Below are 16484 nucleotides of genomic sequence, written 5' to 3'. Positions count from 1 at the left end.
GGGATGTCAGCAAAGCAAGTCTTGAACAGGATCGCAGGAGATAGTTTCTGTGACCTTGACCAAGGCGAAGGCAGAGATCCACTGGGCTGAACAGCTTAAGTAGGCAGGACTGACGAGCAGGATATCATCAACAGCTGGGTAGCTGTGGAGAGATAGGAGCTGGCAATTAGCCAACAGCTGAGCAGCCAGCTCTGAGAAGGAAGGGCTGAGCCCAGCCCTGACACCCTGTGACACCCATACAGGAAATAGAGAGATCAATTGTTAACTAGACAGGAAAGCACAAGCAGCATTAAACCTTCCTCACTTGACAAAAACTGTGTTTTTTTATAGGTAGCGAAGGGCTATCTCTCCAATATACAGTGGGTATAAAAAGTCTACACACCCCTGGTAAAATGTCAGGTTTCTGTGATGTAAAAAAATGAGACAAAGATAAATATTTTTTTCACCTTTAATGTGATCTATAAACTGTACAACTCAATTGAAAAACAAACTGAAATCTTTTAGGGAGGGGAAATAAAAATAAAAAACTAAAATAATGTGGTTACATAAATGTGCACACCCTCATATAACTGTAGTTGTGTTCAGAATTAAGCAATCACATTCAAACTCATCTTAAATAGGAGTCAGTACACCCCTGCCATCATTTAAAGTGCCTTTGATTAACCCCAAATAAAGTTCGGCTGTTTTAGAAGGTCTTTCCTGACATTTTCTTAGTCGCATCATACAGCCAAAGCCATGGTCCACAGAGAGTTTCCAATGCATCAGAGGAACCTCATTGTTAAAATGTATCAGTCAGGAGAAGGGTACAAAATTATTTCCAAGGCATAAGATATACCATGGAACATCTACAGTCATTATCAAGTGGAGAAAATATGGCACAACAGTGACATTACCAAGAACTGGACATCCCTCCAAAATTGATTATAAAGACGAGAAGAAAGCTGGTCAGGGGGGCTGCCAGGAAGCCTACAGCAACATTAAAGGAGCTGCAGGAATATCTGGCAAGTATTGGCTGTGTGGTACATGTGACAACAATCACCCATATTCTTCATATGTCTGGGCTATGGGGTAGAGTGGCAAGACGGAAGCCTTTTCTTAAGAAGAAAAACATTCAAGCCCGGCTAAATTTTGCAAAAACACATCTGAAGTCTCCCAAAAGCATTTGGGAAAATATGTTATGGTCTGATGAAACCAAGCTTGAACTTTTTTGGCTATAATTCCAAAAGAATGAAGTTTTGGAGCAAAAACAACACTGCACATCACCAAAAGAACACCATACCCACAGTGGGGTTGTTTTTCTTCAGCTGGAACAGTCAAGGTAGAGGGAATTATGACCAGTTCCAAATACCAGTCAATATTGGCACAAAACTTTCAGGCTTCTACGAGAAAGCTGAACATGAAGTGGAACTTCACCTTTCAGTATTAGAATGGCCTAAAACATACATCCAAATCAACAAAGGCATGGCTTCACCAGAAGAAGATTCAAGTTTTGGAATGGCTCAGCCAGAGCCCAGACATAAATCAGATTGAAAATCTGTGGGGTGATCTGAAGAGGGCTTGCACAGGAGATGCCCTCGCAATCTGACAGGTTTGGAATGTTTTATGCAAAGAAGAGTGGGCAAATATTGCCAAGTCAAGATGTGCCATGCAACACAATCTCCTGCGCTTGGGGGTTTAGTCTATGGATAAGTGGTGCAGCCAACCCTTTGGATTAAATGTGGAATGTCAATGGTCTTGCTGCCCTCCTCAGAACAATGGGTATCCTTAGAACTGAAACATATAAAGAAGAAAGGAGGGCTCACTGACCTTGTGCATTACCAAAGATAAAATTTATTAAAAAGTGTAACAGTAGTGAACATACTCACAAACAGACGTGATAAAAAGGCTTGTCAATACACCAGTAAATGGAACCGTGTCACTAAACACCTGCAACCTGGACCGGATATTAGGGGGGACCATATGGCATTGCAAACAGCTTACGTGTTTCGAGGGAGGACCCTCTTCCTCAGAACCAAAGCGGCGTAAGCCATCTGGTCCCCCCTAACATTGCAGGTGTCTAGAGACACGGTTCCATTTGCTGATGTATTGACAAGCCGTTTTATCACGTCTGTCAGTATGATCACTGCTGTTACACTTTTTAATACATTTTATCTTTGGTAATGTACAAGGTCAGTGCACCCTCCTTTCTTCTTTATATGCTGATAGACTCAAACCCAAAAAGATTGAGTGCTGCAATAAAATCAAAAGGTGCTTCAACAAAGTATTAGTGTAATGCCACGTACACACGAGCAGAATTTCCGTCTGAAAAATCTTGGATGGTTTTTCGGACAGAATTCCACTCAAGCTTGTCTTGCATACACACGGTCACACAACAGTTCTTTGAACTTTCGACTGTCAAGAATGCTGTGATGTACAACACTACGACGAGCTGAGAAAATGAAGTTCAATGCTTCCGAGCATGTGTAGGAATTTTGCGCGTCGGAATTGCTACAGACGATCGGAATTTCCGATAGGAACTTTTTCCGTCAGAAAAATAGAGAACCTGCTCTCTATCTTTTGCTGGTGGAAATTCCGCCAGCAAAAGTCTGATGGAGCATACACACGGTCGGAATTTCCGACCAAAAGCTCACATCAGACTTTTGCTGGCAGAATTTACGGTTGTGTGTACGGGGCATAAGGGTGGGCACACTTATGCAACCATATTTTTTTATTTTTTTATTTTTTACTTCCCTCCACCTAAAAGATTTCAGTTTGTTGTTCAACAGAGTTGTACAGTTTATAGGTCACATTAAAGGTGGAAAAAAAATTGAAAATTATTTATCTTTGTCTCATTTTTTTACATCACAGAAGCCTGACATTTTAACATGGGAGTGTAGACTTTTTAAATCCACTGTAGATAGAGATTGCAATGAAAACTGAGCCTCTAACCCTTCCCAACTGTATCCAAATAAAATAAAATGTTTTGGCAGGTTTTGAGCATTACTCTACTGCTCTCTTTTAAACACATGACAAAATGTCAGAACTTGTGGCTTTCAAGGTCTTGAGTAGTTTAGCCCTGGGCTGTACATGGGTTTGAGCTACCAAAACTGTTGGAAGCGGGGGCGTGGCTTGCAGCTAATGGAGTAGAAAGCACAGAGCTCTAGCTCCGCCAAACATCCTACCAACTATCCTGATAATACACTCTTGAGACCGCTTTAAAGACTGCCTAACAGCTGCACAAGGTGCCGATAGCCCGCTCTACACTCCGATACCTGGAGAGCCTGTACAGAGATGTCCTGGCAGGGAAAAGACTCCTTATCAGCAGCGGAACATGTGGAGCAAGATGGCGCCCACTCCACACACTCGGCGAAGGAAGCAGCTATTAGGCTTTTCACCAAGCTGGGAGCCAAGGACAATCCTCCCAAGAATGACTTCCTATCTTTGGATCTGGATGAGCAGGAGGATATGGAGGTCCCAGGGGCGGCTTGGCAGGAGGATCATGCAGATACAACAGGGTGGGACACAGTGAGTACACAGGCCCCCCTCCCTGCAGCCATGAGCACAGCTAACCCAGCAGAGCCTGCCACTGAACCCACACTGAGAGATATTCTGTCTGCAGTTACTTCTTGCAATACAGCTATTACTGCCCTGACCACAGAAATTAAAGAGGTGAAACTGGAGATTAATCTAGTCAGGCATGATATGCAGAAGCTACGTGACTGTACCACTGCATTGGAGGGGAGACTGAGCAATGTGGAGGATGAAGTGGCGCCATTGCTGAGGGAAGTACATCACCTGCAGTCTCACTCCTCTGGCCACACTGCCCGCTTAGAGGACATGGAAAATAGACTCAGACGAAACAACGTGAGAGCAGTGGGGATCCCAGAGAGAGCAGAAGGGAAGAACCCCGTGGCTTTTATAGAATGCTGGCTGACTACCACCTTTGGGGAACAATCATTCTTCAAAATGTTTGCAGTGGAAAGGGCTGACAGAGTCCCAGCAAAACCGCCCAGACCTGGTGAACCCCCACGTTCGTGAATATCCTTCTATCTGGATTTTTCTGCATATGTGCAACGCCGACGAGCTAAATTCACTGAGGTGAAAAAGCCCATTTAGAAAATATGCTGTTACTTGCCATGCTTTACTAATGCCATGCTTTACCCAGCTAAACTTCGTGTGGCGGCTAATGATGAGACTCACTTTTTTGAAAATCCAGCCACTGCCTCTGCCTGGCTAGACAGAGTGGAACACTATCTGCAGAGAGCACCCTCCCCTGCGGTCTAGATGTTGGTGTCTCTTTTCTGGCTGATCAGGGATACTCAGACAGGGCCTTCGATTGTGCCACCTCCATGCTTATAGACTGTTTATACTTCTGTAAAGGTGGCCTGACGAGACTCTAGAAGACAACACAATGCAGCGTCCCGTTGAAGGCACAAAAATGCAAGTTTCTTCGACTTGAAGATTGAATCAAGACGTTCGGGCCCCCTCTGTTCCCCCCTTGTCCTATAAGGACACGTTCTTGTTGACCTCTGCCTCTACGACAGTTTTGAGAGGCAGGGCTTTTTTTGTGATATGAAACCATAAGTAATTTTTCAAGTATTTTTTTCTTTTTTTTTATTGTTTGAATTGCTTTCAGTTTTTTCTAACCCCTGCCTGTTGCAGGGAGCGAACTGTTTTGACGTCTATTTGTTTACCTGACAACTGCCTTATTAAGAGATGCCTATGTGTGGTCTGTGCAAGTGTGATGGACTGGCTGACACTGCTTGCTATAATAGCTTTTAGATATTGGGGTCCTAGGGGTAATTTTCTGTCTATAGAGGTGAATCTTATTACTTGGAGTAATGCCGCAATGATAAAGCAGCCAATAGTATGCTATATTGTGTTCATTGATGTTATACCTGTGTTCTATGACTGCTGCACTGAATATTCGCTCATGGAATGTGAGAGGGCTGGGTGATGTAGTGAAATGAGTGGCCCTATTTTCCACCCTGAAAAAGTATGCTGCGGCAGTCACATGCCTGCAAGAAACTCATTTGCAATTTGATACGCTATCCGCCCTGAAACGCGGCAGCTATCAAACCCAGTTTCACTCCACTCACACTACCTATTTTAGGGGAGTTAGCATAATAATAGCTAATACGGTGCCTTTTATATTGTTACAATCCCTAATTGATGACCAAGGACGGTATATTTTTTACTATGTAAGGTGGCATCATTGCTAATGTATATATAATGTATATATCCCTCCACCATTCACCCCAGATAGCTTGACTAAATTGGCACACTCTAACATACCTCTATGAGTAATGGAAGACTTTAACAATGTGCTCGACATGAAACTAGATAGATTCACGTCTCATTCCAAAGGTGGGGTAGGTCAAGGTGGTTCAACTCCCTTTGCCAAACTGATCTGTGAACTGGGGCTAAGGGATGTATGGAGGGAAAGAAATTCAGGGGTACATAACTTTTCATGTTACTCAGCTTCATCCTGCTGTTTGTCACGCATTGACATGTGCCTGGGAAATGTTGCGGCTCAGGATAGAATAGATTCTGTAACTTATGCCCCTAGGAATATATCAGACCACTCACCCCCTATCATAGGAATTCATTTTTCCCAGAAGAAGCAGAACAAACTCTGGAAGGTTAACCCTTTCTGGTTTGAGTTATTTGCAGCATCTCCATTCCTCCGGCGATCACTGAGTTTTTGCATGTTAACAAGGGTACTGCCGAGTCTAAAGTGGTGTGGGATGCCTTGAAGGCTCATATGAGGGAACTTATCATTATACAGATCTTTAAAATCAAAACTACAACTAAGGACTGGGAAAACACTGTCATGCAAGAAGCTAGTGAAGCAGAAGCACGCTATGTACAGGATTCCACTGATAACACAGAACGTACATGGTTGGAGGCCAAATCAACAGGTCTCTTTAAATACAGCTGAAAATAAGAGATTATTTATTAAACAAAATTATTTCAATGAGGGGGAAGATACAGGTCACCTCCTGGCAGTGATCGCAAAAGCACAACAGGACACTGCGCATATAGAAGCCATTCATAGTAAGGCCCCTGGCACTGATGGACTGCCGATAGAAAAATACAAACAGTATGGTAAAACCCTATTGCCAGGTCTGTTAGATGTATTGAACGACTCTTTTAAGATTGGTCGCCTTCTGGATTCAATGGGGGAAGTTGTGGTAGTGGTGCTTCCTAAGCCGGGTAAGGACTCTCTACAGCCAGACTCCTACAGGCCCATATCGTTGCTAAATTCAGATGTCAAGATTTTGGCACGAGTACTGGCAACTAGACTGGCTATGGTTATTTCTAGACTGGTCCATGTAGACTAGTCTGGATTTATCCCAGCACGGTCCACGGCACTAAATATTAGGAGGCTTTTCCTGAATGTTCAGCTCCCAATAGAGAACTCAGGAAATAGAGCGATTCTTTCCCTCAACGCTGCCAAGGCATTTGACAGCGTGGAGTGGAACTATCTGTGGGCAGTGTTGGCTATATTCGGCCTAGGGGAGGGGTTTATATCCTGGATTAAACTCTTATATGCAGCACCAATAGCAAGGATTAGCAAAAACGTTATGTTATCAGAGGCCTTTCCATTGTTTCGGGGCACTAGACAGGGGTGCCCATTATCACCCCTGCTCTTTGCCCTCGCATTGGAACCCTTGGCGGCTATGATCAGAGAATCACCAGATATTGTGGGCTTTAGATGGAACCATAGAGAAGATAAACTTTCGTTATATGCTGATGATGCCTTACTGTACTTAGGGGATACGGATGGCTCCTTGATCACTGCTATGGGAATCATCGAGTTGTTTGGAGAGTTTTCTGGTTTTGCCATTAATTGGCATAAATCAGTGCTCCTCCCGCTGGATGATCTCCCCGCATTGCCAGACAGTGTGGCCTGGATACAGGTGGTAGAGTCTTTTAAATACTTAGGAATTGTAGTGAAAAAAGACCCTACGGACTATATATCCCTTAATTTAAAGCCTCTACTACAGAAATTTAACCACTTACCGACCGCCGCATGACGATCTACGTCCAAACTTTGAACGGGGATATCGTTGTTATGGCAGCAGCTAGCTGCCATAACCCCAGTATCCCAGTTTTCGTGCGGCGGCCGGCTTTCAGATAAAAGTGGTCCCTGTGGCGGATTCGCCGCGAGATCACTTTTATCGGTGGCGGGAGAGGGGCCCCCCCTCCCGCCGCGATCTGGTGCCCTCCGACGCTTACCGGAGCCGTCGGTAGCGGCGGAGGCGATCGCATCTGTCTCCGTCCTGTGCCTGGAGACGAGTGAGGCTAAGATGGCTCCCACTCGTCTCCATGACACTGCTGAGCGAAAGCGACGTCAAAACGTCACTTCCGTCCATGCCTCTTAAAGGCACATTTTTTCAAATGTAATTTTTTTAAATGACTTTTTTTTTTTTTTATTGCATTTTAGTGTAAATATGAGATCTGAGGTCTTTTTGACCCCAGATCTCATATTTAACAGGTCCTGTCATGCTTTTTTCTATTACAAGGGATGTTTACATTCCTTGTAATAGGAATAAAAGTGACACAATTTTTTTTTAAAAAAACAGTGTAAAAATAAATAAAATAATGTAAAATAAGTAATAAAAATAAAAAAAAATTTTTAAAAACCCCCGTCCCGACGAGCTTGTGCGCAGAAGCGAACGCACACGTGAGTAGCGCCCGCATATGAAAACGGTGGTCAAACCACACATGTGGGGTATCGCCACGACCGGTAGAGCGAGAGCAATAATTCTTGCCTTAGACCTCCTCTATACCGCAAAATATGAAACCTGTAGAATTTTTTAAACGTTGCCTATGGAGATTTTTGAGGGTAAAAGTTTGACGCCATGGGCAGGCGCAATTTTCAAGCGTGACATGTTGGGTATCAATTTACTTGGCGTAACATTATATTTCACAATATTAAAAAAAATTGGGCTAACTTTACTGTTGTCTTATTTTTTTATTCAAAAAAGTGAATTTTTTCCAAAAAAAGTGCGCTTTTAAGACCGCTGCACAAATACGGTGCAAAAAAAAAGTATTGCAATTACCGCCATTTTATTCTCTAGGGTGTTAGAAGAAAAACCATATATAATGTTTGGGGGTTCTAAGTAATTTTCTAGCAAAAAAACCTGTTTTAAACATGTAAACACATAAAATCTAAAACGAGGCTGGTCCTTAAGAGGTTAAAGTGGTGTGCTGCCTAAAGTGAGTTGCCGCTGTCAGTCACTGGAAGAGCTAACTTGACTAAGATGATGTGGGCCCCTCAACTGTTATATATTTTGCACAATGCCCCGGTGTGGATACCGAAATACTGGTTCTGACGTATTGACTCTCAATTTAGATCTTAATCTGGAAAAATATGGTAGCCAGGATAAAACTTACCACCCTGCAGTACCCTAAAGACCAAGGAGGAATGGCTGTTCCTCATGCTCAAACATATTTCTATGCTGCACAGATACAAAACTTCACAGGATGAAATCAGCCTGATGGATCGGATCCCTCTAAATCTTTACTCATAAGCCCTACTACGACTCTGCACTATCTCATATGGAGATGAGTTTCCCTGCGGCCCCTTCACTATGCCCTACAGTCTGCCTTTTTAAAAAAACTTTGGAGTAGTATCAAACGGAGATTAGGAATCAATAGCTTCCTACCTAGCACGCCAATCTGGCGGAACAGGTCTTACACCGAGCTAGTTAAACTTAGTGGTCACACACAGTGGGAGGCGGCAGGGGTTAAATATTTGTCCCAAATTTTTGATGAGACTGGCCTGAAATCCTACACGAAACTGAGAGAGGAGTTTCCACTATTAGGCGATTTCCACTATCAGTATATTCGGCTGAGCCACGCAGTCCGATCTCAGAGCAATTGCTCGTCCCTGCACCTGGTAGACTCAACCTGCTTGGAGTCTGTGTTCGATGAAACTGAAAAAAAAGGTGTCATCTCCAAAACCTATATGTTGGCTCTTATACAGGCACCTGATATTCTGCCCTGCAGGGAGAAATTGGAAAATGATATTGGTCCCATTGACGGGGAGCAAAGGGAACAAATATTGAATGCTGGACCCCTGGTGTCAGTGTCGGTGGCACAAAAACTGTAGCGATTGTTTATACTATATAGAGTGTATAGGATTCCGGTACAACTACACCATTGGGGAAGTAGAGACACACCCATATGTCCTAAGTGTCCGGTTCATCCAGGAGACTTCCTGAACATGTTGTGGAAGTGTCCCAAACTTGTGAGATATTGGAACAAAGTGGTCGCAATAATCAATTCTATCTTTCAGGTTCAGCTGCCCATGGATCCACTGGTGTGCTTGCTGGGAGCTCTAGATGAGAACTTGTATTCCCCTCATACATACATTGTTCTTATTAGATTACTCTATTTGGCAAGGAAGCTAGTAGCGAGATATTGGCTGTCTGCCTGGATTCCGACGAGCAAACAGTGGATCCAGGCGGTTAACGACATTCTTATACGGGAAAAAAAGTAGCTCCTCCACAACTGGTCCTCCACAGGCTGGTACAATGTTGATAGTCCAAAGGCGAGGAATGTAAAAATGTGCAATGCATGTTCTGGTTGACACACATTAGGGAGTGACGTAGTAGACTAGTGACCTTAGTGGTAAGGAGTTTACAGGTGTTGGGATATGTACCACGAGAAACGGTATAATGGCATTATCAGGTCGAACTGGTTTATATTTGTTTTTTTTTTTTTGTTTTTTTTTGTTGTTGTTATTTCTTCTCCTTTTTGAAGCTAATGCAAAAGGCAAGATGGAAGTTGTACTATGCACTTATATCAGCTATGGTATTGAGCTTGAATAAGTATTCCCTGTATTTGTACAAATGCCAAGGCTATTTCTATGGCCTGTCTGTATACATTTCTGTTTTGTATGTGCCCTCTTGCTTTTGTACAATAAACACCTTTTTGATTAAAAAAAAAACTGTTGGAAGAGGTATAGAGTAGCAGGCAAAAGAATTCTCTTCATCCAATCACATTTCTATCCATGCAGGGAATGGAACGACAGTTTGCTACAAGATGCCTGCCGAATACTGTCCAAAGAGATGACACTGTCCCCCAGCGCTCCAGGCGGGATGGTGGAATTTCGACAGGCGCTAACCCTCAGCTTTTTCTTCAAATTTTATCTCACGATTCTGCAGAAGCTGGAACAAGTTCTGAACGGAAATGTAAGTGCAAATATATGACCATTTTTCCTTGGAGTTGGAAAACAAAATGTCCAAGGGAGACCTATGTACATTTCAGGCAACTCATATGATAATTCTGTTGACTTAATATGCCTATATCAGTGAAATATGGGAATTTTCTGATCACCTTGAATCAATATTTTAATAGGTCATGTTCTATAGGAAACCATAAAAGAAGTCCAAGTAGTTTCCAGTGCTTTTAACAGCATATTAGGGTGTCCCATTTACTTGTACAATTTTCACTTTAATAGATTGTGCCAAAAAAATAGATTGAATGAAAATGGATTGAATGAGAACTTAATATGAAACAGACATAATTTTCTTTAAATAAAGGGAAAAAAAATCAGGAAACATGTTTTTGGCATTACTTTAAAGTAGAATTCCAGTCAATATACCTAAATCTTCTCCCACTCCCATTCTAAGCCTATTCTAACTACCCTGTAAAGGAAAGATGTGTAGACTTACCTATCCTGAGGGTCCTTTGGCCAGTCACGTGATCTCTCCAGTGGCTGGCTTCGGTGAATAGGACAGATCACCTGCAATGGCTGCAGAGCCTGTGCAAATATGTCCCCCACAGGCTTACTATGGGGCAGCTGTTGTCGAGTGTCCCTCCTCTAGACTGAAGCCAGTGCTGGGAACCGATCATGTGACTGGACCAGAGCATCCTCAGAATAAGTAAGTATAGACATCTTCTCTTCATAGGATAGTTAGAATAGGCTTAGAATGGGGTGGGAGCAGGTTTAAGCATAGTTAGGATTTGACTGAAATGCTATTTTAAGGTCCTTTTTTTTATTTCTTTTTTTTGGCTAGGACTTTTTTCCCTGGTAAAAACTATTTCACTAGACAGTAAGTGAAGGAAAATCTGCAAAATAAACACCTACTGAAAACGAAGCTGAGGTTAGCAGTGAAAACCTGAGAGAGGTTCTAACCCCCTATCTAAAATAAAAGAAAAGAAAATGTTTCGGTTGGAAATTTACTTCAACTTTTTGTGGACACATGCCCAAAAAGTTTTTTAAAGTACACTTATTTTGCAACTTTGCTTTGTATCAGAATAGCGATTTTAGTGTAATTTTAACCACTTGACCACTGGGCACTTAAACCCCCTTAATAACCAGACCAATTTTCAGCTTTCGGTGCTCTCACACTTTGAATGACAAATACTCAGTCATGCAACACTGTACCCAAATTAAATTTTTGTTCTTTTTTTCACACAAATAGAGCTTTCTTTTGGTGGTATTTAATCACCAGCGGGTTCTTTATTTTTTGCGCTATAAAAGAAAAAAGACCGAAAATTCTGTAAAAAAATGCATTTTTCTTCATTTCTGTTATAAAATTTAGCAAATTAGTAATTTTTTCTAAATATATTTTGGCCAAAATTTATACCGCTACATAACTTTGGTAAAAATAACCTAAATCGGTGTATATTATTTGGTCTTTGTGAAAGTTATAGAGTCCACAAGCTATGGTGCCAATATCTGAAAATTGATCACACCTGAAGTACAGATGGCCTATCTCATTTCTTGAGACCCTAACATGCCAGAAAAGTACAAATACCCCTTTTTGGAAAGAAGACATTCCAATGTATTTAGAAAGATGCATGATGAGTTTTTTGAAGTTGTCATTTTTTCCCACAATTCTTTGCAAAATCAAGATTTTTTTTTCTTTTTTTTTTCACAAAATTGTCATATTAGCAGGTTATTTCTCACACACACAGCATATGCACACCACAAATTACACCCCAAAACACATTCTGCTATTACTCTCGAGTACGGTGATACCACATGTGTGAGACTTTTACACAGTGTGGCCACATACAGAGGCCCAACATGCAGGGAGCAACTTCAGGCGTTCTGGAGCACCCAGGCCAATTCTGACATTTCTCTCCTACATGTAAAAATCATAATTTATTTGCTTGAAAATTACATGGAACCCCAAAACATTATATATTTTTTTAGCAAAGACCCTAGAGAATACAATGGCGGTCGTTGCAACTTTTTATCTCGCACGGTATTTGTGCAGCAATTTTTCGAACGCGTTTTTTTTTTAACAAAAAAAACTGTTTTGTGCTTTAAAAAACAAACAAAACAAAACAGTAAAGTTAGCCCAATATTTTTGCATAATGTGAAAGATGAAGTTATGCTGAGTAAATAGATACCTAACATGTCACCCTTCAAAATTGCACACCCTCGTGGAATGGCGCCAAACTTCGCTACTTAAAAATCCCCATAGGAGACGCTTTAAAATTTTTTACTGGTTACATGTTGTGAGTTACAGAGGAGGTCTAGGGCCAAAATTATTGCTCTCGCTCTACCGATCGCAGCGATACCTCACATGTGTGGTTTGAACACCATTTTCATATGTGGGCGGGACTTACGTATGCGTTCGCATCTGCATGCGAGCACACGGGACACAGGGGAAAAAAAATGTTTTTCTTTTTTTCTTTTTTTGTTCATTTTACTTTATTAATTGTAGTTTGATGCTTTTTTTCCAAAAAATAAATTTTTTGATCACTTTTATTCCTATTCCAAGGAATGTAAACATCCCTTGGAATAGGAATATGGCATGACAGGTTCTCTTTACAGTGAGATATGGGGTCAATAAGACCCCACATCTCACCTCTAGGCTGGGAAGCCTGAAATAAAAACAAAAACAAAAACGATCCTGGCTTTGATCGTAGCGGTGAGTCGGTAGAAGCACCTGAGGGCGGCGGGAGGGGGGGGCGTCCCCTCTCGCCTCCCGTAAGAACGATCAAGCAGTGGAACAGCCACTATGATTATTCTCATGGTGTAGGCAGGGCCGGATTAACATAGGGGCTGGTGGAGCTGCAGCTCCAGGCCCCTCCCTCAATATAGGCCCATGGCAGTGGCTTATCAATATCTGTGTGCCTGAAGGAAGAGGAGGCCTCTGTGCACACATGGAGGAGACAAGTGTCAGTGCAGCCGAGTCCTGTCTCTGCCGATGCCTCCTGACTCCTATCACAGGATCTGTCCACTCACACAGATCCTCCTCAGTGTCTGGGGGAGGGGCGCTGATGTTCTAAACAGCAGAAGCCCGGGAGGAAGGACATCTCCCATACTGTTGTTGAGATAAGGTTAGTACATTTGTTAGGGAGGTGTTTTATTGTGCTAGGGGAAAGACTGCTGCTTCCCCCCATGTAATGTGCTCTCTTGTGCCCAGTGCCCACCATGTCATGTCATGTGCATTGCAGTGCCCCCATGTAATGTGCTGTGCCCACCATGTCATGTCATGTGCATTGCTCCCTATGTAATGTGCTGTGCCCACCATGTCATGTCATGTGCATTGCCCCCCATGTAATGTGCTGTGCCCACCATGTCATGTCATGCGCATTGCCCCCCATGTAATGTGCTGTGCCCACCATGTCATGTGCATTGCAGTGCCCCCCATGTAATGTGCTGTGCCCACCATGTCATGTGCATTGCAGTGCCCCCCATGTAATGTGCTGTGCCCACCATGTCATGTGCATTGCAGTGCCCCCCATGTAATGTGCTGTGCCCACCATGTCATGTGCATTGCAGTGCCCCCATGTAATGTGCTGTGCCCACTATGTCATGTGCATTGCGGTGCCCCCATGTAATGTGCTGTGCCCACCATGTCATGTCATGTGCATTGCAGTGCCCCCATGTAATGTGCTGTGCCCACCATGTCATGTGCTGTGCATTGCAGTGCCCCCCATGTAATGTGCTGTGCCCACCATGTCATGTCATGTGCATTGCAGTGCCCCCATGTAATGTGCTGTGCCCACCATGTCATGTCATGTGCATTGCAGTGCCCCCATGTAATGTGCTGTGCCCACCATGTCATGTGCTGTGCATTGCAATGCCCCCCATGTAATGTGCTTTGCATTGCAGTGCCCCCCATGTAATGTGCTGTGCCCACTATGTCATGTGCTGTGCATTGCAGTGCCCCCCATGTAATGTGCTGTGCCCAGTATGTAATTTGCTGTGCATTGCAGTGCTCACTATGTAATGTGCAGTGCCCACCATGTCATGTTCTGTACATTGCAGTGCCCACCATGTCATGTGCTGTACATTGCAGTGCCCACCATGTAATGTGCTGTGCCATGCAGTGATCCCACCAAGTAATGTACAGTGCCCACCATGTAATGTGATGTGCCATGCAGTGCCCACCATGTCATGTGCAGTTCCCACCATGCCATGTGCTGTGCCCACCCTGCCATGTGTTGTGCCCAGCATGTAGTGTGTTGTGCCCACTGTGCAATGTGCTGGGCTGTTCAGCAGTGCCCATGTCATGTGCAGTTCCTAACATGTAATGTGCAGTTGCATTGCCCACCATGAAATGTGCTATGCCATGCAGTGCCCACCATGTAATGTGTTGTGCCATTCAGTGCCCACCATGTAATGCGCTGTGCCCACCACGTCATGTGCTGTGTCATGCAGTGCCCACCATGTAATGCGCTGTACCCACCATGTAATGTGCTGTGCCATGCAGTGCCAACCGTGTCATGTGCAGTGCCCACCATGTAAATTACTGTGCAGTGCCCACCCTGTCGTGCTGTGTTGTGCCCACCATGTCATGTGCTGCGCCATGCAGTGCTTACCATGTAATGTGCTGTACCCAGCATGTAATGTGCTGTACATTGTCCACCATGGCATGTGCCGTGCAGTACCCACAATGGAATGTTGTATGCAGGGCTCACCATGTCATGTGCGGTGTCCACCAATTAATGTGCTGTGCTCACAATGTAATGTGCTGTGCTGTGTCATGCAGTGCCCACCATATCATGTGGTGTCATGCAGTGCCCACCTTGTCATGTGCTGTGCAGTGCCCACCATGCCATGTGCAGTACCCACCATATAATATGCTGTGCCCACCATATAATGTAATGTGCAGTGCCCACCATGTAATGTGCTCAGCTGTGCCCGCCATGTCATGTGCTGTGCCCACCATATAAGGTCCTGTGCCCACCGTGTGCATGTGCTGTGTTGTGCCCACCATGCAATGTGCTGTGTTGTGCAGTACCAACCATGTCATGTGCTGTGCCCACCATATAATGTACTGTGCCTACCTTGTAATGTGCTGTATTGGGCAGTGCCAACAGTGTAATGTGCTGTGCCCACCATGTAATGTGCTGTGCTTCGCCCACCATTAAATGTGCTGTATCCATGTATCCACCATGTAATGTGTAGTGCCAACCATGTAATGTACTGTGCTATCCCCCCCCCCCGTGTAATGTACTATGCTGTGCCCCCCACAGACTCACCCCCCTCTCTCTCTCTCTTTCACCCCCTCTCTCTCTCTCATCCCCTCTTTCACCCTGTTCTCTCTCTCACCCCCTTCATCCCCCATTCTCTCTCTCTTGCCCCCTTCAACCCCCTCTTTCCTACCACCCTCTCTCTCTTTCACCCTCTCTCTATTCCCCTTTTTCTCACCCCCTCTCTCTCGTCCCCATCTCTCTCATTCAACGCCTTTCTCTCTCTTTTCCCCTCCCTCTCATCCCCTCTCTTTCAGCCCCCTATCTCGCTATAACCCCCCCCCCTCCTCCTCTCTCTCTCAACCACTCTCTCACACCCCTCTCTCTCTTTAATTTAATTTAATTCAACAAAAAATTGTTTGCGTTTTCATTTTATTTATTTTCATAAAAAGGCCCACCAAAATCCTTAGCACCAGGCCCATGTTGCTCTTAATCTGGCCCTGGGTGTAGGGAATCGCCAGCTGAAAAAGCTGATATCTGAATGAGGCCTGTAGCTGCACCCATCATTCAGATATCCCTGCACAAAGTCAAGGATGTCGTATGATGGCCGGCGGGCAGGAAGTGGTTAAAACACATTTTTTTTTTAACACAAAGTTGTCCATTTATACAATATTTCTAAAACATAGCATGTACATACCAAAAATGACACCCCAAAATAGATTCTCCTACTCCTCCTGAGTACGGCTATACCACATGTGTGAGACTTCCACAGCCTGTCCACATACAGAGGCCGAGTATAGCAGAGCATGGCTGAGCATGGCAAAGTATGGCTGGGTATCACCGAGTATTGCAGAGTATGGCTGGGTATGGCAGAGTATGGCTGGGTATGGCAGAGTATGGCTGGGTATTGCAGAGTATGGCTGGGTATGGCAGAGTATGGCTGGGTATGGCTGGGTATGGCGGGGTATGGCGGAGTATTGCAGAGTATGGCTGGGTATGGCAGAGTATGGCTGGGTATGGCTGAGTATGGCGGGGTATTGCAGAGTATTGCGGGGCATTGCAAAGTATTACAGGGCATTGCAGAGTATTGCGGGGTATTGAAGAGTATT

At 44.0% G+C, this 16484-nt stretch overlaps 1 protein-coding gene across 2 annotated transcripts in view; it reads left to right on the top strand.

Moving 5' to 3' along the window:
* The window catches only part of XDH (xanthine dehydrogenase), a 195238-nt gene that overhangs the window by 85018 nt on the left and 93736 nt on the right, over positions 1-16484 (top strand). For both annotated transcript variants that reach the window (XM_073628291.1, XM_073628292.1), the window contains exon 15: positions 10010-10184. In XM_073628291.1, the coding sequence (XP_073484392.1) occupies positions 10010-10184 (175 nt within the window). The remainder of the gene's footprint in view (positions 1-10009; positions 10185-16484) is intronic.

The sequence above is a fragment of the Aquarana catesbeiana genome, linkage group LG04 (genome assembly GCF_042186555.1).
Source record: "Aquarana catesbeiana isolate 2022-GZ linkage group LG04, ASM4218655v1, whole genome shotgun sequence".
NCBI lineage: Eukaryota > Metazoa > Chordata > Amphibia > Anura > Ranidae > Aquarana > Aquarana catesbeiana.
Note: the sequence above shows the minus strand (reverse complement) of the source record. Positions and strands in the feature narration are given on the sequence as shown.